This window comes from Scyliorhinus canicula, chromosome 15, assembly GCF_902713615.1.
Source record: "Scyliorhinus canicula chromosome 15, sScyCan1.1, whole genome shotgun sequence".
In the NCBI taxonomy this organism is placed as follows: domain Eukaryota; kingdom Metazoa; phylum Chordata; class Chondrichthyes; order Carcharhiniformes; family Scyliorhinidae; genus Scyliorhinus; species Scyliorhinus canicula.
The window spans coordinates 32,941,582-32,966,218 of record NC_052160.1 but is presented as its reverse complement, the minus strand read 5'-3'; the positions used below and the strand labels follow the sequence as shown (position 1 = coordinate 32,966,218).

Sequence of the window (24,637 nt, the reverse complement as noted above, 5' to 3'; positions counted from 1 at the left end):
GGAGTGTTGTAGTGTCCTTGTGTCTGTTCAATTCAAAAAAGCAACGATAAAAATTGCAAGACGCAGGCAATGCTGCCCTTAACAAATTTGGCATCACACAATATTCCATTTTGCATATTCACTGAAATATCAAGCGTTGTGCGAGTCTGATTCTGTGCACTAATGATATTGTACTTTTTCAAACAAAAAACGATATAAAAGTTATTTCAGGAAAGACTGGCCACAGTCATGTATTTTTGAAAGACTGTGGACTCTGTGTATTAAGAATTACATTTGGAGTTAGGATTTGGTGCAGGGTGGGATGTGAGGGAGATGCAGGCAGGTGGGTTTTGATTGGCTTCTGGGTGTGTGATGTGAGGAGTGAAGGACAGGAGTGATGCCAGGGGAACAGAGTGGGGGGGGGGGGGGGGGGGGGGGGGGGGACTCACCCAAGCTGCCCCACCCAAGCTGCCCTCAGGAGGTTACTTATCATCTTCCCACATTACGTGCCGGTCTGCCTGGTGAAGCTGGCAGCACTGACCGTCTCAGCCACCTCCGCTGGGCCCAGTTGATGATTGTGAGCTGGAGCCTCCTGCTCACCGTGGGGAAGAGGGTGCCCAACCTCTCCTCCACTGCATCCAATATTTGATCAAGCTCCATGTTAATGAACCTCTGGGCAGGTCTCCTCCGAGCTATTTTCTTGGCTGGAATGAGTGAGTGGGGAGTGGAGTGCTTTTAAACAGCTGGAGACTGTCGAGATCTCCAGCACCAATTCCAGCCCCAGTGAATCCAAAGCCAGCAGGAATGAGAATTGCTCCAGATTCATGTGGGCAGAGTGCTGGCCCATGAGTATGTCCTGAATTGCTCCACAAATAGCGCCCCCAACAGGAACACAAACCACACGCAATTCAGTCCCAGCGTCAACACTTAACGTTTTGCCAAATAGAAATGGAGAATAGGGGCTGGTTTAACACACTGCTAAATAGCTGACGTGTAATGTAGATCAAGGCAGCAGCATGGGTTCAATTCCCATACCAGCCTCCCCGAACAGGCGCCAGAATGTAGCAAGTAGGGATTTTTCACAGTAACTTAATTGAAGCCTACTTGTGACAATAAGCTATTATTATTAATTTTGTCCCAAGTATTTACTGATGGGATGCTGTCGAGAATGCCAGTTTATTCAGCTTATTATAATTTCCTCTAATACATCGACATTTGAATGATAAAGATCATTGCAGTAATTAAAAAGAAAAAAATACTACAGCCTGGTTCTGTAGGCTTAATTTAAATGTTCTAAAAATAGAATTGCTTCTACAATTTGCCTACAGGTTCCATTTTAATTTGATAAGTGTAACATTGTCGTAAATAACCATGCCTTTATTCACACCTGGAGCTAGCATTTTTTTTCAAATATAAATAGTTGGCATACACAGTTCTCATTCAGGGTGGGAGTCTGACTGCTCTAGAAAAAGAAACAACAGGAATGATTGCGAATCCAAAAATCACAAAATTAAAACAAGTTAAATTTAGAATTTGTTAGAAATAAATTATGAACGTAAATAAATCTTTATACAGTCTCAAGTTTCCTTCTTAGTACTGGTTATATTTATAATGGATAAATTGAACCAGATGCGATCTTTTTTATTAGAGAGTTGAATCATTCTAGGCCATTTTTGATGTGCAGTTCTGTTTTGCTATCGTTTACTCAAATTTTTGAGACCCAGTTTTTAATACATTAAGGGGGTTGACATTTACACGGGTAATGTTTCAGAGGCTTACTTTCAACTAAAACACATGCTTGCCACACTTAATGCTTGCTCTCAAAAGAATCCACAAAGTGATGGGGGAATTGCGACAGCACAGTGATTGTACTGCTACCTCAGTGCCGGAGACGTGGGTTGAATTCAGGCCTTGGGTGACTGTGGAGTTTACACGTTCTCCTGCATGGGTTTCCTCCCACAGTCCAAAGATGTGCAAGTTAGGTGGATTGGCTGTGATCAATGTGCGGGGATAGGAAAAGGGAATGGGCCTAGGTAGGATGCTCTTTCAGCGGGTCAGTGCAGACTCGATGGGCTGAATGGCCTTTTTCTGCACTGCAGAGATTCTATGGATTCACCCCAGCTGTTAATTGCCTATTTAAAATTTTCTCTGGAAGTTGGGGCCTAGGTGCATTGTTTATTATTCTTCTCCGGTCTGTTAGCTTTGACGGCAAACATCAATCAACATTCTTCCTGTCTTAATTGGCAAGTATGAACTGGATCAGTTATAGTTTGTGTAGCTGTTTTGATAAATGATGAGGTTTTTAATGTGACTGCAGAGATTTTCCACACGGAAATTCTATGATCCTGGGACAGTAAGGTCAACTTTTACATGTGGAACATGGAAACCCTTTCAGACAAAATCATGGAGCTGACTTTGATGCAAGAGTGAATTTTACACAAACATATACTACAGACTAGGCTCTACGGAAAGAGGAAATAACTGAGGAATGATTGTAAATCCACAAGTCAGAAAGTTACAGCTCTGATCTCATCTGGGCCAGGACCTGTTTCGAGCAAGAATGGAAATTTTGGTGTTTCAGCCAAAACTCCATTCACTTTCAGCGGCACCAGAAAACCCCAGCCGCAATTGAGTACGGAAGATTTTGGCCTATGTGCAGTTGCTCTCCAGATCACATTTTCTTTTGTCTTTGAAAATCCCAGAGTCTGGCAGCTTAGAAAAAAGCAGTTTACATAGAAGCACTTAATTCTGTGCTACCATTTTCAAATAGTGGGAAATGGGTTGAGATGCACAGCTCCACCCAGCTAGCTGACTGGAGTTTTCAATTCAAATCTTGGTTTAATTTGGCTATGGCTATAGGAAAACCTTGCCCAAAGGGCTACGGCTGTAGATAAAGAGAATTGGAAACATTTACATAAAGAGAATTGAAAACATTAAGAAAAGAAGAGCTGCTCATGGAGGTTTGAATTTATTCATTAAAAAGAAAGTTGTGGTGGGGAACTGAGAAGTGGAGTAAATTAATCAGAATGACGCAGTGGAGACAGCAAAATATTTTAAACTGGGAGCCCTATTGCAGGAGATATAACAGACAGATGCCCTTTATTTGGAGCTGATGATCACTGTCCAGTAAAGCCAATGGTGCATGTTGCATTATTAGAGGCTGTCAAACAGTTCAGCGCAGTTGAGTGCGGCACGGTAGCACAGTGGTTAGCATTGTTGGTTTACGGCACTAGGGTTTCAGTTCCTACAGTGCATCTTATAGATGGTACATACTGCTGCATTGGTGGGGGAGGGAGTGAATGCTTGTGGAAGCAGAGCCAATCAAGCGGGCTGCTTTTTCCTGAATGGTATGGTTTCTTTGAGTGTTCGTGGATGCTCCTGGTAAGTGGGGAATATTCCATCACACCCCTGCTTTTTGTCTTTTAGGTGGTGGGCGGCAGGATTTCTAGCCTTTGACCTGCTCTTGTAGCCACATCATTTATGTGGCCAGTCCAGTTCAGATTCTGGTAACCCCAGGATGTTGATAGTTGGTTTATTCAGTGATGGTAATGCCATTGAATGTCAAAGAGTGATGGTTTGATTCTCTCATATTACAATATTCCAACAACATTTGCTCTGGAGAGAAAAATGTACCAAAATATTCAGAGGAATTTCAACTAAGGCGAACACTTAATTCAAGTTTAAGAGGAGTTCTACTGTTCAAATTTTCTTAAGGAAACATCTAGCTGGTGCATGGCACCTTTTCACAATCAATAATAGTGTGAAAACCAATGGGACCCCAACATTGAGCTGCATAAATACTAGCATTATAAATACTAGCATTATAAATACTAATTTATCTGATTCATTTGGCCCTATTTTAATTTAATATTTGCAGCCTAACACCCAAAGCCCAACATGTAAAATCAATTATCTTTGGTAAAGTCTATTAAAATATCCAGCAGCACTTTGTGTACTCTTGAAAAATCTTCAGTGAAGGATAAATTTCAATGGGATAATCCGATTCAAAACCTCCTTTCCAGGTACAGGAATGATTGTTCTTATCCAAGTGTAATTTTGAAATTTCACTTTGACTGTCTTTTTTTCTCTACCATCAGATATTGTTGGTGCTCTAAAAGAGTACGTAATTCAAAAAACATTAACTGCAGAAAAGCAAATTAAACCTCATACAAAATAAATGTCACATTTTCTCAAACGTTCCAAGTGTTTTTTTCCCGAAGTTTCACTTATGTTTAATTATTCAATAACTGGTGTTATTAATGTTTAATAATTCAAAGCAACGCAAGAGTGAAGTTCTGTAATTTATTCAAACATCTTAACTGTATTTGTCCCCAAAATTATCAGAAATACATGGTTTGCAGATAACACAAATACTAAAAGACACACTGATCCTCAAAGTTCACTCAAAACAAATTCCAATAGTAGTTTAGATGTAATGATTACAATGGACAATAAAATACATCAATACAATATTCATATCTGTAAGTATAAACCAATGACTGAAATTTGCCATGGGGCAGTATTAAAATAGTGTTATCAGAGACTAAGGCACGGAAGAATACCTGAATTAAAATATTCTTCATCGAAAACAAGGAACTGAGAAAGATACTAAAATAATTAGGCACCTTTACATCCAATGCCATTGATGACAATGACATTCCTGCCTTCACTGGTACTCATCTAGGAGGCTTCCATGCAACCAAGAGCCAGACATCTTGCAATACAGCAATGAATCAAAGGTCTTAAATCAATATGCAGAGCCGAATTTTCATTTCTTCCCATGAATTGAGAGTTTTCTCCCTATATCACGAACTTGCATTAAAACTAAACAAGGGGAGACTTGCAGATGGAATCAGAAAGCTATCATTACTGGAACCCTCAACCCTTAACACAGTAGAGAATTTAAACCAGAGTTTGTTGAAACTTGCTTTTAACCTATCCTCAAGCAAACACTCAAGTTAAGATAGAAAAAAATCCTTAACGGTTAAATAAATGGCAATTTGTTTTATTCAAATACATGTTCACAGTATGACAGCAATATTTGTGGACAAATTCTTAAAAGGTTATCTTAGACTGCAAAGCAAACAACTGTTGCTAATACTAATTTTAAACATAAACAAATTAAGTAATTCTTAAGTTCTATTATAAAGTTTTAGCTCTTGGTTACTTAGGAGAGGAAAGTAAAGGTAAGTTTGACAAGGAATGAATGCCTCATTATCAACAAGACAAATAAAATTAACCAGTTTCCAAGGTGAATTGAATGGATATGAATATCATGCAAAATTCATATCTCCTGTTTCAGTCATCCAACCCCATACCTTAAATTAGCTTGGTTTGTTACCTTGATGTAACCTGTCAGATTTCGATGATTGCCCATCAACACAAAGATAACAAAATTATAATTCTTAAAGGTACAATTTTAATCACAGATTTGCAGGACTTTGCACACCACAGTATTTATTTAAATACCTTTTTATGAAGAGGTATGGGCAAAATAATTCTTTATCCTTTAAAGTTATTATTACTCATTCAATTTTAGACAAGTGCAGTAATTTTTAGTTGCCCAACAAGCAATTGCAGCAAGATGCTATGTGCTTGCCAGAGAAAAAAAAAATACAAGTATGTTGTTGCACATGCAACAGTTTCTTGATATGCTGCAAATACCCTGGGCGTGCATTTATGCTCTCAGATGGCATTATTTACAGGTTAAACTGTAGTTAACAGCCACCATGACACTATATTCAGTTGATAACTCAGGTCACACCCAGGTGTTCCCAATCAGCTAATACACAAGGCTACAGTAAGAAAAGTAATACGTTTTCTTCAAAAGGAAACAAAGACAAATTAACCATTAATCCATTCAGAAAGTGGTGAACAAAATTAAGATTTCACAAATGCATGGCGTGTACTGATCAGTCAATGCAGTGCTGGCTGCCCGACAGTCAGAAATTAGCAATGCTGAATCAACATTGTCGAAGCATCGCATTTATTGAAACTTCAGAGATTCTTACTGCTGCACACTATGGAACATCCACTCACCAGGTTGACAACACCAAAGGCATGATTACCTATTCCACTGAATTCACACACACACACACACACACACATAGCTTTGGGAGGGAGAAGAGGGAATGGGTGATCTTCCACCACCTCCTGCTGGCTAGTTTAGAGGGGGTTTCACAAAGGCCTAGTCACCTGCTCTTGAGCAATGGATCATATAGGCCAGAGTAGGGATAAAGAGAAAATATTCAAGTGGAAATAATTCATTTTTAAATGATTCATCTGATAAATTATAAAACATGATTTCCTGTGAAAGATTCAATCAAACCAAGGTGAACTAAATGAATGGTTTGTAGGGCAGTGTAGATTAAAATAAAATTACATTTAAAGTCTGATTAATAAGAATTTAAGAACCGATTATAAAGTGATGTAACTATTTTCTGCAAATTCTTGAGATAGTTGACACGTAAAGCAGGATCCCGGATACAAAATTCTCCATGTACATTCGCTGGCTCATACTTTTTATTAAGGTATGAGTGATATCAAAACTAGTAATCGATTGTTGTTTAATGAATAATCTTTAGACATTTAAAACACGACACCTTGGAAAAGATATTTTTAACCCTGCAAGCAGTCAATTACAATGCATACTGCTCAAACACTTAACTCAGATATTTTTACTTTAACTGCCACGCTGGACAGCTGGTCATTATACAGTGGCATGTCCAGACCATGTTTCATGCTTTGTTCCTGGTGCTTGGTGGGTGATGACGACTTCGACAGCCTGTATCTTCTCATTTTTGGGAGGAATGGAACAGACTTTGTAAGAGACCTCATCCCCCTCCATTGGTACATATTCTCCTTCGATGCTGACATGAAAGAGAAAGAACATACTCAGCCAAGAGTATCCATGCATTCTTCGCAGATTTGTAGGAGTAGATACATAAAAATCAGGCCAGGTACACTTTTGATATATGTAACTGGCCTCACAATACAGAGTAAATAGGTTGTGATAAAATACGAGCTCAGTGTATAAATTATGAAATTAATATATTATTAATGTGACCATGTTTGAACACCAGTTGACATATAAAAGGCCACAAATACGACGGTCCATGCATCTCACCATATAGAGGCCCTTCAAATGCTCCAAGAGAATGTGTTGACCAGTCTCGGGAAAAATAATAATTGCTGGCAGGCTCTTCCCTCGCCCTCCTTCCATTCCACACCATCTCCTATCCCTCTCTCTATCCACCAACAAAAAAATAAATCCCACCGAATACAAGTTCAAACAATGCTTGCCAGTCATGAGTACAAAATATTCAATTGAGCCACACTATCAAGAAGGGTATAGCTCAGTGTTCTTCAAAGTCGGGGGCGCGACCCACAGGTGGGTCGCGGGCAGGTTTCGGGAGGGTCGTGGAGCCGTTGTCCCCGGCACTGCCGATCGCGCAAATCCTTGCGCAGCAGCCGGCTTTTCATAACGGCAGCTGCAAGCGGCCGCGAACATGTGGAGAAAAAAATATTCGGCTGCATTGCGCATGCGTGCCGATCATCAGACACGCATGCACAGTGCCGCTGTTTGTTTTTTTTTACAAATTCAGGCGGGGTTTATTCATTTTTTTCATTTATTTTGCTCATTTTTTTTATATGTTCGGGAGGGGAGGGGTTTATTTGATAAAATTTTACAGGAAAAAATTCTGAACTTTGGACAGATGGAGACTCCATACTTTCCGACACTGGAAGGCTTCACCTTCATCCAACAGGTTCCATTGGAGGAGCGTGTACGAGGGCCAAAGGGACCCAAAACCATTTCCTCCATTTTTGTCAGCAGCAAGCAAGGCAAGAGAAAATGGTCGGTTGTGCAGGTGGGTCGCGAAGGTCGGCTGGGTTGGGTCCCGAAGGTTGGCCGGTTGGTAAAAATGGGTCCCCGGAAAAAGTTTGAAGAGCCCTGGTATAGCTCATCTGTGGGGCAAGTCTAAACTGTATTAGGTCTGATGTAACTGCACAAGAACTGGTAATCCATTTTCATATTACTCCAGGAAACGGGTGACGGAAACAAAAAAGTGCTTAAAACTTTTAGACGGAAGGCACAATATTTCCAGCAAGTTCCCAATAATTCAGGACCCCACTAGTGAGCTAAACGCTGCATTCAATCCCCAGTACTTGCAAGGCTCTCCCTTTCCCCTTCACAGTAGTGCCAAGCTGAAGCTCCTCACGCTGGTAAACCCAGCAGCCTCGCTACAGTACTATCAAACAGTAAAACCGAATACATTCATCAGACTTTATAAATACAGCAACTTGGTCAAACAGGTGAGCTCCAAGGATAGCCAATAAAATGCCGGCTTAACCAGTGACACCAATGTCCAGTGAAAATAATTTTCTTTTAGACAGGATCCGAGAGCAGGAAAGGGAAGTGGAGGGATTTAGGGAGAAAGCATCCCACTTGTGTTCTCCATAAATTGTTAGGAACTTTCCCACTCGTAATAATGAAGTCACTAGATAATTGATATAGATTTATAAATCCAATGACTCGTTATAAAATAGATCTTCCATTTAATCCAGCAATTAGATTGAATCAAATCTCAAAATATTGTTCAAAATGTTCAAGCAGACAGTGCAAGGTCAACAACATACTAGAAAAATTCCCCAAGATGCTTCATCAAGGTTTAATAAGCTAAAAATAAAATCAGAGGGATGAAAATTATTAGAAAGTATGAAGAGAATCTTATAGGGGGAACACTGGATAAGCATGTGAGAGGGAGAATTCCAGGCGTGGGGTCTGGGCAGCTGATCACCATTGGTGGTGGGAAGGGCAAGAGGGAGCCAGCAATAACTCATGTACTCATTTGGCATATTTCATTAGTTATTGCCACACAACTCCATATTGTAAAAAGTGCTTAGATGCTAAACATGCTCCAGATCTGTTTTGAGTTTAGTAAACACCAATGGGGACAGACAAGTTTGCAAAAAGTGAACTCGTTTGTGGCACATCTCATTTAAGAACTCCTTGAGCACGATTTAACGGAAATGAAACAGAGTCCCGTGTCGAGCGGGTTGAGCTGCATGTTTCCCGGCGTTAGAAGTGCCGAGAACGACCCTGCTATTAAACGGGACTCTGCTTCATTTCAGGACCTCGACGAGAACGCCCCACCGAGGCTGCACTTAGTCCAATTTTCTGACTGACGAGCTCAGATTGCCAGCACAAGAAGCGATCGGGATGCTGGAAGAGATTGTGGCGCCATGTAAATCTTTAGAACACCCCCACCCCCCCCCCCCCCGCCCGCAGCCTCCGGAAACCCCAACACCCAACTCACCTATAAGGGGATTGTCGAGCCCCCCCGCACCCCACCTCATAAGGGCAGGGCACCCATGGACTCGATCACCAGCACGGGCAAAATGCCACCCAGGCACCTAGTGGCACCAAGGACTTTGGGTGACTCAGTGTGGAGTTTGCACATTCTCCCATTGTCTGCAACAGTTTCCTCCAGGTGCTCCGGTTTCCTCCCACAACTGACACTGCCAGGGCACCCGGGTGGCATTGCTAGGGTGCTCAGGTTGCAGTGCCAGTGCCCAGGTGGTATCGCAGGTGCCAGGATACCACCCTGCCCAGAGCCCCACCCCACCCACATGGCAGAAAGCCTAGTTCACATTGGTGGAGACCAATGCTAAGCAGCACTCGCTCGGGGTCCCGGGGTTAGATCCCATGTCTTGGGTAACTACGGCTTGAGCATATTCAAGTGAGTCTGACTGCACACTTGAATATGCAAATTTAGGTCCCGGCCATTGTGAGTGGGATCCAGGTCACAACACCTCATGAGATCGCGTTAAGATATCGCAAGGTGTGACGAGGCCGGTAAATCTCGTAAGAGGCCCTTCACGTGATATATCAGCCTCATCACGTCCAGAGTCGGGCATGACAAGACAGGTAGATCGCGATCCTTGTGTCTCATCTGCAGCAGGATTAAATATATATGTTACACCCAATTTGTGAAACTATCCATTTCATGAACTCGGTAAATCATTGCCTGGATCAAGAAATAGGCAGTTTGACTGCTCATTTCATGAAAGAGACAATTCAATGTGGCAGAGTGGCTACTACTGTTACCTCACAGGGCCAGGGACCTGGGTTCAATATAGACCTTAGGTGACTGCCAGTGTTGGGCAGCATGGTGGTGCAGTGGTTAGCACTGCTGCCTCACAGCACCGAGGTCTCAGGTTCAATCCCAGCTCTGGGTCACTGTCCATGTGGAGTTTGCGCATTCTCACCGTGTTTGCGTGGGTTTCACCCCCACAGCCCAAAAGATGTGCAGGGTAGGTGGATTGGCCACACTAAATTGCCCCTTAAATTGGAAAAAATTAATTGGGTACTCGAAATTTAAAAACAAAAAGGTGACTACCAGTGTGGAGTTCATGTTTTCCCTGTGTCTACAAGGGTCTCCTCCCACAATCGAAAGATGTTCAGGTTAGGCGGTTGGCCACGCTAAATTGCCTGCAGCTTCCAAACAATTAGGTGATGTTACGGGGATGAGGAGTGGGTCTAGGTGGGGCGTCCTTTTAGAGGATTGATGCAGACCCAATGGACTGAATGGCCTTGTGCACAGTAGGCATTCTATCATTGTGCAAGTGGAATTGTTGTTGCTTAAGCACATTAGTACGTTAAGCAGTATATAAATTAAACTTTGTAAATTTGGGAAACAAGTTTGTCTACAAAAGGCACAAATGGTGGTTGATGGAAGGTGCAAATTTTAATAGAAATTTTAAAAAGGACCAGTTCACATTGGCCTATTTGACATCAAAACAGGTGCTGTGAGGTGGGGAATTTCACGCTGCAAATGAAAATAACATGTGATGGCGATGTTTCACCCCTATTTTCAGCAAGCGGGAATGATGGTGTGTGTGGAGGTCCCAGGTAGGAGTCCCAAAATAACTTTCACACCAGCAGGACCCCCCCTCCCCCCCCGGTCCTAGGGCCAACAATGCAATGGGGATATAACCATGAAACATACATAGACAATAAAAGCAGGAGGCCATTCGCCCCTTTGAGCCTGCTCCACCATTCATTATCATGGCTGATCAAGTTCAATACCTTGATTCCACCTTCCCCCCCCCCCCCCCCCCCCCCCCCCCGCCATATCCCTTTAGCCCCAAGAGCTATATCTAATTCCTTCCTGAAATGACACAGTGCTTCGGCCTCAACTACTTTCTGTGGCAGTGAATTCCAGATTCACTACTCTTTGGGTGAAGAAATTTCCCCCTCACCTCAGTCATAAAAGGTTTACCCATTATCCTCAAACTCTGACCCCCTAGTTCTAGACTCCCCCACCACCATCAGGAACATTCTTTCTGAATCTATCCTGTCTAATCCTGTTAGAATTTCTAAAGTTTCTATGAGAGCCCCTCTCACCCTTCTAAACCCCAGCAAATATATTCCTAACAGACTTAAGTCTCTCCTCGTATGACAGTCCAGCCATCCAGGAATCAGCTTGGTAAACCTTCGCGGCACTCCCTCCATAGCAAAAACATCCTTCCTCAAATAAGGACACCAAAACTGCACACAATACCGGAGATGTGGCCTCACTAACGCTCTATACAATTGTAGTAAAACATCCCTATTCCTATACTCAAATCCTCTCGCTATGAAGGCTGACAAATCATTTGCCTTCTTTACTGCCTGCTGTACCTGTGTGCTTACTTTCAGCGACTGATGCACAAGGACACCCAAGGTTTCAGTGAGTATCCACCTCTCTCAACTTACACCCATTCAAATAGTAATCTGCCTTCCTATTTTTGCTACCGAAGCAGAAAATCTCACATTTATCCACATTATATTGCATCTGCCATGCATGTGCCCACTCACTCAGCCTGTCCAATTCCACTGAAGCATCTCTGCATCCTCCTCACAGTTCACCCTCCCATCGAACGTTGTGACATCTGCAAATTTGAGACACCTTGTCGAAAGCCTTCTGAACATCTAAATAAACCACATCCACCAGTTCGGCCTGGTCAACTCTACTAGTTACATCTTCAAATCCAGTAGATTTGGCACGCATGATTTCCCTTTCATAAATCCATGCTGACTTTGTCTGATTATACCAGTGTTTTCCAAATGCTGTGCTACGAAATCTTTGATAATGGACTCTAGCAACTCCCCTACTACCAACATTAGGCTCACTGGTCTATAATTCAGTTTTCTCTCTACCTCCCTTTTAGAATAGCGGACTTATATTAGCTACCCTCCACTCTGTCAGAACCATTCCCGAGTCCAAATAATTTTGGAAAATGACCACCAATGAATCTACTATTTCTAGGGCTACTTCTTCAAGAACTCTGGGATGAAGATTATCAGGCCCTGAAGATATATTCACCTTCAATCCTATTAATATCCCCAAAACCATTTCTCTACTAATACGGATTTCCTTCAGCTCCTCACTAAAACCTGTGTTTCTCAGAACTTCCAGTACATTTCTTCCGATACATTATTCATGTCTTTCTTTGTGAAGACAGGAGGGGCAAAGTATGAATTTAGATCCTCAGCCATTTCTTGTTCCAAGTAGGAATTCCCTCATTTCTGACTGTAAGGGGTCTACATTCATTTTTGTCAATCTTTTCTCTTTATAGAAACTTTTACAGTCAGTTTTTATGTTCCCCGCCAGCTTACTTTCATACTGTATTTCCCCCTTCCTAATCAATCCCTTAGTCTGCCTTTGCTGAATTTTGAACTGTCTATTGTTTTTTCTTGCTAATTTGTATGCTTTTTCTTTGAATCGATTACTATCTTTAATCTCCCTGGTCAGCCATGGTTTGGTCACAGTTCCGTTTCTACCCTTGCACTGTAGCCACCGAAGCTGGCCACTTCCTGACATAAAATGGAGAATTGAAACGCATGCAGGGAAAATTGGACAATGTCAGAAAGGCAAGCAGGTTGCAGAACCTCTCTGTGTATTCTGTCTGTGAAGAAACCAGACAGCATAGAAACTAGCAAGTTTGCATACTGATTGAGCGATTCCCGGTGATTCCCGGGCACAATGGACACAACAATTAGCTGCAATCGAAACATTCTATAGCAGGTCAGACTTCTTGGCGCCAACGGAGTCTGAAACAAAAGGACACAAACAACTTAGAAAGAACCGCCCCACGATCGAGGAACAGCCTCAGTATTGGGGGATTCGTATCAATCGATTGGGATGCGATCCAATCGATTGCCAGTGAGTTAGGGGTCCGCCCAAAAGGGCGCGAAGCCCCTGGGACCTATAAAAGTAAGGTCCCAAGACGAATTCGATCTCTTAGCCGGCCCTCCCAGCAGAACACCTTTGCAGCAGCTCTCTAAGAACTTGAACGTGAGAAGGAGAGGCCTGGCCAATTGCTACACCGACACAAGTAAGTGTCATACAACGCCCGCTACGAGAATAGACACTCCTGACCCCTTTAGTCCACACCAACTGGAAGCCTGCGGATCCAGGAAAGCACAAAGAGGCCATTGTTCTCTGATCCGGCAGTTCCCTTATTCCAGATAAGTATTGGTCTAGTAGTGGTAGGAATAGTTTAGTCTTAGTATTATATGCATGAGAAGTAAATAACTGTGTAATAATAAACGTGTCTTGTTTTGAACTTATTAACTGGTGTATTGAGTCATTGATCTGAACTTGAACCTCGTGGCGGTATCATAAAGATACCTGGCGACTCTAGAGCCAAGGAATAAAACAGAGCCAATTGAGTGTAAAGCACACTCACCCAGAACGAGCAACAGCACGAACTAAGAATAAACAATTTTGAAGGTTCAGGTACCCCATAACCATACATTCGCGCATACTTAGTGAGCCTCCCTGCCGAGTTGTCCACCTACGTAGGAATTTTTATTAGATTGGGGATCCCTTTAAAAAGACCATACTGATTTCTCTAAGGCAGAGGTTGCTGATGGAGCGGGCTGATCCACCTCCAGCAGTTTTTTTTAAAACCAAGTTTCAAAATATATGGCAGGAAAAGCCAGCAGTGGCTCAGGCAGGCAGTGCACTGCATTTCCCGTCCAAGTTGACACTTAGTTAAAGAAATGGAACATTCCATCCATGGTGTTGACTTCAAAGGCTCACATGGCAAATAGCACTTAGCAGTTCATTTGTGGCAAATTCAACTATCCATTGTTGTACCCAGGTGAAAACATGATGGCATCAAACCTCTTGTAGAACCAGTACAGCAGTATAGGAATCTATACTAACTGGTTGACATGCAGATTCGGAAGGTCACAAGTTATTATTCCATACCGTACCACATGGAGCACCACATTATTCGCCCTCTGAAGTCCAAGACAGCACCTGAGGTTGGCCATGCGCTGCTTCTCATATTTCTAGACATCGGAGCTCCACTTATTCTTCAGTCAGATAACAGAAGTGAATTCAGAGCACAGGTCATCCAGGAACTGGCAACGCTCCAAAAGCTGAAGTTGGTCAACTGGTGTCCCACACACCCTCAGAAAAAAGGCTCTAAGGAACACAATAATGATGATATAAAGCTGAAGCGATTGGCCTGAATGCGGTACCACGGATGTGCTCAGTGCAGCTGCGGTGTCTGTTTTGTTTAATGTTTAATGAACAGCAATCACGATGAGTCTATAGAGATGGTTTCTTGCCAAGCACCACTGGAAACTAACCACAGTGCGGCCTCAGGTCAATGCTGCCAGATAGGTTGCTCAACAAAAACTCCACAACCATTGGAGACAAAGAAATGGAAAGACATCTTTAGGTAAACATGGAAATTTCTGATCCTGAACTGGCCCATGGACCATCCCTCATGGACAGCCCTGAGCTGGCCCCAGAACGATCCACCACAGCAGACTTCCAATTCCAACGGGTTTTGCACATCATTTCCCACCAGAGATCACATTAGGAAGTTTTCTGGGAGAATTGCACTCCCAAGACTTTGCAGACCCTCAAAATTATCCAGAGGTGAAAACTGTATTTTCTAAAATTTTGTATTTGTTTTCTCCCCACCATTACAAAAAAATTGATTATTAATTCACAATATATATGATTAACTCCTAGACATTGGCATATGGAAGCTGTGGGTTTGCTGCAGTAAACTTGTGTTCTAGAAAGTAATTACCTGTTACGATCAGGCGACCATTTTCTGTAGTAATGGGGGTATTTTAATTCTTCTAATCTATTATGTTGTGCTGGTTGTTTATCTGAAATCGGAACATTCAAACGTTTGCTGCCTTTTGTTAACAAAGGAGATGGGCCATGTTTTACAGCATCTATACCAAAACCATTTTGTCATGTAATTATATGAATCACAAAAAAACTGATCTTCTCATGCTGTACACCTACGCTTGAACAATTACACTTGCATTCAAATTTTATGACATTCTAAAATTGCGAAATGGATTGTATGATCTTTGTTCAAGCCATTATGTAAAACAGCTCTTATAAAGATCAAGTTACATTATTCTGCCCTGTGGACCATGTACTATTCCTCCAAGTATTTTAATTGTTTCCCTTCACCTAGTAAACGTACTCAAATCAAACCACTTTCTTTATTAATGTTTTAATTGTTGTTTTCTTTTTTGTTAGTTTTCTTCCTCTCTGTTGAAACAGGAATGTTTCCAAAAGGTATGAGACATCTTCCAGTGCCTTATGCAAGATAGATAGATTATGGGGGTAGATAGATAGTAGGTGTGGAGGTCTCAAGACTCTGTGGCACGATGGAGTTCAAGCCAAACCAACCATTTATTCTCCTGTTCTTGGAAGAAATCCAAACATACAGACATGCAAAAGGCAGCAGCCCTGGATGTATTTCCATTTCATTCAGGTCTGGGACCATACATCGAACCCAACAGGGAAAGAAGCATTGTTTGGATCGACAGCTACCAAAGTACGTGTACCACTCTTGCAAAATCAGAAGATTATGGTTTAAGGATTACTGCAGAAACCTCACATGAAAGCCGGGGTATTCCAGCCCCATCGGGGCAGGACGTTCAACGGCCCAGCCAAAAGTGATGGACTTTCGGTGGGACCAGGACCAGAAAATCCCTGCCCATAATCTGGGCAGACACCGCATTGCAGCAACCAAGATCAAAGGCCTCGTCTGTCCGCTCACGACAATATTTTTATAAAGAGTAACCTATTTTTATCCCTCATCTCCATCAGTCAATAGCAGGTTGCCTGGTCATTATCATTTCACTATCTGTGGAACACTGCTGCCCATCGCTTCTCTACATTACAGCATTGACTATGTTTTAAAAAGTACTTCACTAACTGTAAACCACCTTGGCAGATCCTGGATTCAGAGATGTGGACGGTTCTATATAAATACAAGTTGTTCCTTTCTATTTAGCTTTGGGAAATAAAGTGGAGCAAATTAACTGACGCGAGTAGACCAATTTGGAAAAAGCAAAACGTTCAGTCCAAGAATACTGATAGGATCTAGAGTAAGGGTGCTGTCTGGAAAAGGGTAGTTTGTGCCTTAGATTGTGTGGGTGAGATGGTTAACAAATGTGGATTGAAATTAAAGAAATCTTCAAGTATTAGATGGACAGGTACAAAATAAACACACCCCTTAAAAGGCAAAAAGGAAGTTAGAGATAAATTAAGGAATCAAAGCAAAAATGAAACTTAAAAGTGAGACATTCGATTAAGTTAGGACTCACAATGCTCACGTAAAGGGTTAATAGGAAAGTGGGGGTAAGAGGCATTGAAGCCTTGATCAAATTGAATGGTGGAGCTTGATGGGCAGAATGGCCTCCTCGTGTCCCTAAGGATAATCATGAGAAATATGGAAAGTTTAGTAAAGAGGTGAAAATGCAAATGAAAAAGTATTAGGAGATGGCTAGTATATTATTTAAAAGGAACCTCACTAGGATTGCTCAAGATGGAGGAGGTTGATAAGGTTTGAAAGAGATACTAAATACTTTGCTTCGTTTTCCTTTACAAACAAATTCAAAATTGAAGTCTAGTAGTGGGCAGCTAGTAAGAGAAATGTAGAAAAAGAATTGCTTCCATAAAAAAATGATGAGAAGAAGGAGAATAAATCAACTACAGGCAAATTAATCTAACAGCAATTGTGGGAAAACTGCGAGAAATTCTCAGATTGGGACAGCAGAGTATAACGGTGCCCCGATCGGTGAGGAGTGTGGCTTTGTGGAAACTCCACGAGGCTAAAAGAAAACGGCCGTTTGAATAGCAGCATGTTTTTTGGCACTGCAGTGCATTTTAGTGCCTAAAGTCTCACAAGGCCAGTCAGGATAAAGAAATAAAGAAATGAGCAGGAGGAGATGGTTCTGCAAACATCCCCACTCACGACCATAGCGGAGTGCGAGAATCAAGGTTTAACCTTTGCAAGTGTTTTCAGACAAACCTGCCAAATGGATAATTCAACTTGATTCAGACACTAGGGAGCACCCAAATGCATGAGACACAGCACAGGCAGAGTACTGATAACATTGTACCTGCAGTGCTGAAGGCCTATAAGAGCAAGCCACCTGCCCGGTGGACAAATCTACTTGCCAAGGTGGAAGATTGCCCAGGTATGTCCTAATCAAAAATAACAGGCCAAAGCTTAGCCTATCAGCCACCACCCTGTCATCAGTAAAGTGAGAGGAAAATTCATCAATAGTCACATTAAACTGTAATTTCTCAGCAATGAACTGAAAGCAACACTCAGTTTGGTTCCAGCCAGATCCACAAGGCTCAAGAACACATCATCACTTTATAAACAGGGGAAGAGGCAGAGAACAGTCAGCACCTCTCAAGCCTGTTCTGTCTTTCTTTACGATCATGGCTGATCTGTATCCTAATCCCATTTATAAACTTTGGTTCTGTATCCCTTACCCGTGGCAGAATGTTATTAGCCAATCTAGATTTAAAATTAATTAAGTTCCACTGGTTTTTATATGTTTCATTTCAAATCACCTTGTAATTGCTCCTCGTGATCTAACCGTTGCAGCCCTGGTAATACTTTGATGAGTCTGCGCTGTATTCCTTCCAAGGCCAATGAATAGTCAGGCCCCAACATCGGGGATCCCCAACAGAGGGTAGGCAGAATGCAGATTTGTTACAACCAGATCGAGGGGCCAATTCAAGACACTGTTGCTTCACAGCTCCAGGGTCCCAGGTTCGATTCCCGGCTTGGGTGACTGTGTGGAGTCTGCACTTTCTCCCAGTGTCTGCGTGGGTTTCCCCTGGGTGCTCCAGTTTCTTCCCACAGTCCAAAGATGTGCAAGATGGGTGGATTGGCCATGCTGAACTGCCCTTACTGTCCAAATATATTAGGTGGGGTTATGGGGATAGGGTGGAGGTGTGGGCTTAAGTAGGGTGCTCTTCCCAAGGGCCGGTGCAGACTCAATGGGCCGAATGGCTTCCTTCTGCACTGTAAATTCTATGATTCTATGACATAAATATAATCAATTTTTACCATATAACCAATCTGGTCCATATTTTTACCATATAACCAATTCTAATCTGGTCGATAATTTACCATCAATTTAATGTATTTTGCTTTTTACTTAACAATCATGTTTATCAAATGCCTTTGGCATAAATTTCATCCTCAGACATTTCACTGTCGATTATTTTAGTTACTTCCTCAAAAGATTAAATCGGATTTGTTAGACAAAACTTACACTTTACAAATGCAAGTTTCTCAAAGTGCTCAGTGATTTTGCCCTCAATTACTGATTCCACTAACTTTTCCGTAACAGAAGCCGAGACTTTTCCGTAACAGAAGCCGAGACTAACAGGTCTGTCATTTCTAATTCTTCTCTCCTGCTTCTTAAATAGTGAGGTTGTATTTGCAATTTTCCAATCTGGAGAGCCAGCTCCTGAATCAAGAGATCTTTTGACGGTTATGGCTACAGCACCTCCGATTTGCTTACCCACAACCCAGATGAAATGTTTCCCATGCTGCTAAGAGAAACAAGGGAGGATATAGTGGAAACTTTGACCATCACTTCCCAATCCTCTCTGGCTACAGGTGTGGTGCCAGAGGACTGCTAACATTGTTCTGTTGTTTAAAAAGAAAAATGTTCCAAGTAATTATTTCTGTGATGAGTCAATTATTGGAAAATGTTTGAGGCACAGTAAAAAAAACATATTTCAGAAAGGCATGAATTAATCAAGCACAGTCAACACAGATTCATTAAGGGATGGTCATGTCTGACTAACGTGATTGAGGTTTTGAAGAGGTGACAAGGAGGGTTGATCAAGGTAGCACATTTGATGTAGTCCATGTGAATTTTAGCAAGGTTTTTGGCTGACTGACAAGAGCCCATAAGACTCAGTGGCAAGTAAGATCCAAAATTGGCTCAGTGGCAGGAAGCTAAAGGTTATGGTTATTGGTGTTTTTGCAACCCGTGGGGTTCCACAGAGCTTCGTACGAAGTCTTGCGCCATTCATAGCATGCATCAACGATGTAGAATTAAAAGTAGGGGGTGTGATTAAGAGGTTTGCAGATGGTACAAAAAAATTGGTCACATGAATGGTGTTCAAGAAGCGATCAATGGACTGGCCAGGTCGCAAATGGAATTTAATCCTGAGCAGGGTGAGGCAATGCATTTGGGGAATGCAAACAAGGCAGGGTAACACACTAAATGGTAGGATATTGAGAAGTGTAGAGGAACAGAGGGACCTTGGCATGCATGTCCAAAAATCACTAAAGGGAGCAGGGCAATAAACCCTTATTGCAGAAAATAATTCTTGCATGTCAATGTCGTATTGATTACATTGTTAAATAGGCGAGGGTATTTGTACACCTATAGATGGTGTTAGCTGGGACACTGGTGTGTTGGAGTAGTGCTGACTGTAAACTAAGTCAATGAACCCTCTTCAGCAAAGAAAGCTGCTGTATCTTTGCTTTAACTTAATCTGATCCATGCTTAACCAGGTTGGTTAACATTAGATGTGCACTTGAAGTGCCATAACCTAGATGCCTGCACGCCAAAAGCCTTAAAGTGGGATTAGGCTAGATAGGCCTTTGGGAACTGGAATAGACAAATGAGCCAAATGGACTCCTTGGGATGGATTCTCTGCCCTCCCGCGCCACATTTCAGCTTCACCCCGCCGGCAAGATGCTCCGTTATGCCAGCTGGTCAATGGGGTTTCCCATTGTGGGGCAGCCCCACACCATCGGGAAACCCCCGGGCTGCTAGCAAAACAGAGCATCTCTCCGGTGGAGAATCCAGTCCCTTTTGTCTGGGCATTTTCTATTTTCTCCGTGTTTCCTTTAAAACCCGAGATACAAATCAGCCTGTGGCTGTGTGAATCTTTAGTGCCATTATTTTTCCAATACTATTTTCTTACTAACTTACAGTCCTCGATTCATTACCAGTTTCACTGAAATATCGGATACAGTGGCTTCTCTCTCTACTAGGAAGACTGGCATAAGCAATGGTTCAATAAATCTGTCATTTCCTTATTTTCATTTGCAATATTTCCAGCATCTGTTTTAAAGGGCCCACATTATTCCTTCTCTTTGAATATTTTGCAAATAAAAATTTGCATTAGTCTTTATGTTCCTCGATAAATTATTTTTGCATTCCTTTTGGAAGCTCTAGCTTTTCTAAAAAATCTTCCTTTGCTGTTTTTTTTATAGAACAGTACAGCACAGAACAGGCCCTTCGGCCCTCGATGTTGTGCCGAGCAATGATCACACTACTCAAACCCACGTATCCACCCTATACCCGTAACCCAACAACCCCCCCCCCCCCTTTTTTTAGGGCACTATGGGCAATTTAGCATGGCTAATCTACCTAACCCGCACATCTTTGGACGGTGGGAGGAAACCGGAGCACCCGGAGGAAACCCACGCACACACGGGGAGGACGTGCAGACTCCGCACAGACAGTGACCCAGCCGGGAACTGAACCTGGGACCCTGGAGCTGTGATTAAATCTGTCCCTGCCCCCTGGGTCAACAATATTCACTGCACTATCACTTATTTTTTTCCTTTAGGGCTACACAATCTCAACCTCGTCAATTACATCTGCTTTATTTAGCCTGGAGAGCTTATAATAATAATCTTTTTTGTCACAGGTAGGCTTACATTAACGTTGCAATGAAGTTACTGTGAAAAGCCCCTAGTCGCCACATTCCGGCGCCTGCTCGGGTCAATTGAGGGAGATTTCAGAATGTCCAAATTTCGGGTAAGGAAACTGGAGCACCTGTAGGAAACCCACAAAGACACAGGGAGACCACCCAGACTCCACACAGACAGTGACCCAAGCTGGGAATCGAACCTGGGACCCTAGCGCTGTGAAGCAATAGTGCTTACCACTGTATATTCCTCTGGGTGCACATGCTGGTCCTACACTCTTTTTTGAACGCCTTCCATCCTCCATCTGTAGTTTCACCCCACAGCAGTTTCTTTGTCAGTGCCATTCTCACCCCATTAATTTTGCTGTACCAAAATCTTAAACCTTAGTAACCATGTTCCGTTTCTCCAAAGACTGCATTTAAATTGAAATAGAAGAGGCTGGGAGTATGCAGAGTGGGCGGAGGGACAGAGAGAGAAAGAGAGAGAGACATAAGGAAAGATCTCAGAGAATGCCAGGAGAGATTAACTGATTAAAAAGGGATGTGAAAGGGGTTGGCAATGGGTTAAGGGAAACAAAGCAGGAACACAGATGAGCCTTAAATGGCAACAACAGCACTATTCCCGACTGGTAAATGCTGCCTGAAAACAATAAGAGCAGCGTTTGCGCTCTGAAGTTGTCAATCTCAATTTCTTGAGTTTAATGAAGGTAGTAAAAATGCTTTGTCGAAAGATGAGGTAGTGTTCCTCGAGCTTCCACTGGGCTACATGGGAACAGTGTAAGATGCTGAGGATAGAGAGGGACAGTGTTAAAATGGCCAGGGGTCACACTGGGCAACTTGAATGGAGGTGTTCAGCAAAATGGCCACCACAGTTACATTTGGTCTCCCCAGAGCAGCGACTACGTGGTGAGCGAAGAACATAGAATACTAAGTTGAAATAGGAAATCACGGTTTCACCTGGAAGAACTGCGTCGGTGGGAAGGGAGGTGGTGAAACTGAATCTGTTGCATGTTAAAAAGGTGCTGTGGGAAGGGGAGAAGGTGTTGGGAGAATGGACTAGAGGGAAGGGTCCATTTTCAAGGCCGAAAGGGGTGGAGAGAATAAACTTGATGGTATCATCAGGCTAGAAGTGGCAGAAAATAATCCATTAATTGTTGAGGCTAAGGGCAGCATGGTGGCGCAGTGGGTTAGCCCTGCAGCCTCACGGCGCCGAGGTCCCAGGTTCGATCCGGCTCTGGGTCACTGTCTGTGTGGAGTTTGCACATTCTCCCCGTGTTTGCGTGGGTTTCGCCCCCACAACCCAAAGATGTGCAGACTAGGTGGATTGGCCACACTAAATTGCCCCTTAATTGGAAAAAAATAATTGGATACTCTAAAATTTTTTAAAAAATTGTTGAGGCTAGTGGGATGGAAGCTGACAACCATGAAAAACTGAACCTGTTTTGGAGAGGCATCAGAGCAGAAGGGTGGGAAATGGATACAGTTGAGGGCTCCATCAACCCTTGGTGGATGGAAATGCTTGATTGAGCAAAAGAAAGACATTGGAAACATCAGTACAGAACATGACAGGATCAAAACAGATATCACAGAGATAAAGAACCTTGGCAATGGGGCAGAATGATTACAGAAAGTGGCATAATGATACAGTGCTAAATTTACTTCTATTCAATTGTAGCCAAGTATAATCTGGTCTTCTGCTGACATCCCTTACACTCCCCTACCGAAAACATACACACATTCTAGGGGTTTACAGCTTGAGCAATTCCTTTCTTTCTCTGTCTAATTCGGAGGTCAACTGTGGCATAACCACAAGTCATAATAGCCAAGATAACCTAACCCAAGAGAAACCAGGGACCTTCATGGCTTGTATGACTCAGTACCGCATCATGCATTAACACGGAGGCAGCGAGGGAAGTTGAACCAATGGTATTTTAAGAATTAAAGTACCGAAAATGCCTTTCATCGCAACATAATCACTCCTCTGATTGGAACAAAACAAATTTCAAAAGACCTTTATAAGATAAAATCTTGTTCTTCTTCAAATAGTGAAGCCAAAATGTGGGTTTCTATCAGAGGTATTGAAATGAAAAGTAAACATCAAGGGGAGGATAAAGAGCCAGATTACGAGGGCAATTGAAGATTGGGCAGATTAGGAACCAGAGCTCCGAATAAAAATCTGACAAACAACGAACAACAATACAATACTGGGAAGTAGTGAATTATTAAAGCTTTAACAAATAGATGAATTACTTAAAGTTGCATGGTTCACAGGCACAACGTGGATTCATAGGTAGGATCCATTTATACCAACTCCTAATCTTTTATTCCCTGATCAGAGGTATGGACTATTAAGGGAGGAGGAGGGAAGCTTCAAATTTGAAATGCCGGTTTTCGAAAAGCAATTGATAGTCAGAAAAACCACTTGCAGCAAAACCTCTTGCCACCAGCGCCGCTTACCTCTCCTAGCCACCTCCGGCACATGCATTACTGGTACCATGTGTCCACCAGGAGTGTACAAATAAGCCTAAACAAGTTCCTCCTCTCTGCAAAGCCACTCCATTGGAGTGTCTGGGCATTGTTTGTGTGATCCCTTGAATCAGCTTTTATTTCTACATACCTCTAGCTGCATAATATTGAGTGTAACGGCAACAAGAACAAGTGTATGGAGGAGTTGATCATGATACTCAGGGCAGAATGACATGCAGCAATTGTACAACAGTGTCGATTTAACACTTTCTAAAGGTAGCACTCAATAAGTAGATATTACCAAAGATTTGATACTAATTAAATCTTCTTCCAAACAAAACTAAAAACACAACAATTAACAGAGAACCTTCTGCTTCTCATTTCACACATTGCTGCTCGAATTATATTCAAGCCTCGTCACATAAGCTTTGGCTCGGACTTTAAAAAATATAACCAGATTTGCCAGGCATGGTGGATTTTGGCCCAAGTTTGCTCCCTTGCTAGCATGGGACCATAAGGAATACATACTGCATGCATGTTCCATTTCTAAGATTTTCCCTCCACATTTAGATGCAAATACGGCATGCATTCAGCAGCACTTAGATTTGCACATAGGAAGGATAACTATGACCAGCCCATTTCCTCCACACTCTTTCGCTCTCCTTTTGTCAAATTAAATTGTGTTTGTCCTATCTAGGTTAGCCTGCACAATGCACCATTTCCTTTCCAAGTGAGTGGATAAGCCCTCAGTTAATGTCACTCTTGTTATGGCCTCAACAAATTAGTTCACACACTGATTTTCCTTCCCTTTCTGCGAGTAGACACAAACCATTCTACTTCACCTCCATACCAGCTTTTTATTCCGAACATTCAGGACACACAGACAGTGGCATACTTAGACTGGGCCGTTAACCGGGAATACAAAGTAAGAAATTAGAACCTTGTATATCCCCCCATGCTCAGAATGAAAGGAAAGCAATTTTGCATAATTTCTTCATTCGAGAGGGTGGTGAATCTTTGGAATGATCTTTCACAGAGAGCCGTGGAGGTTCAATGATTGGTATATTAAAGGTCGAGATCAATAGATTTTTGGACATTAAGGGAATCAAAGGATAGGAAACAGGAAATTGAGATGTGGTGGATCAGCCATGATTATATTGAATGGCAGAGCT

General features: G+C 42.3%; 1 protein-coding gene across 1 annotated transcript in view; it reads right to left on the bottom strand.

Moving 5' to 3' along the window:
• Positions 1 to 4,267: 4,267 nt before the first annotated feature.
• The window catches only part of carhsp1 (calcium regulated heat stable protein 1), a 93,380-nt gene continuing 73,010 nt past the window's right edge, over positions 4,268 to 24,637 (bottom strand). The window contains exon 4 of the mRNA XM_038820985.1: positions 4,268 to 6,848. Coding sequence (XP_038676913.1) covers positions 6,689 to 6,848 — 160 coding nt within the window. The 3' untranslated portion in view covers positions 4,268 to 6,688. The remainder of the gene's footprint in view (positions 6,849 to 24,637) is intronic.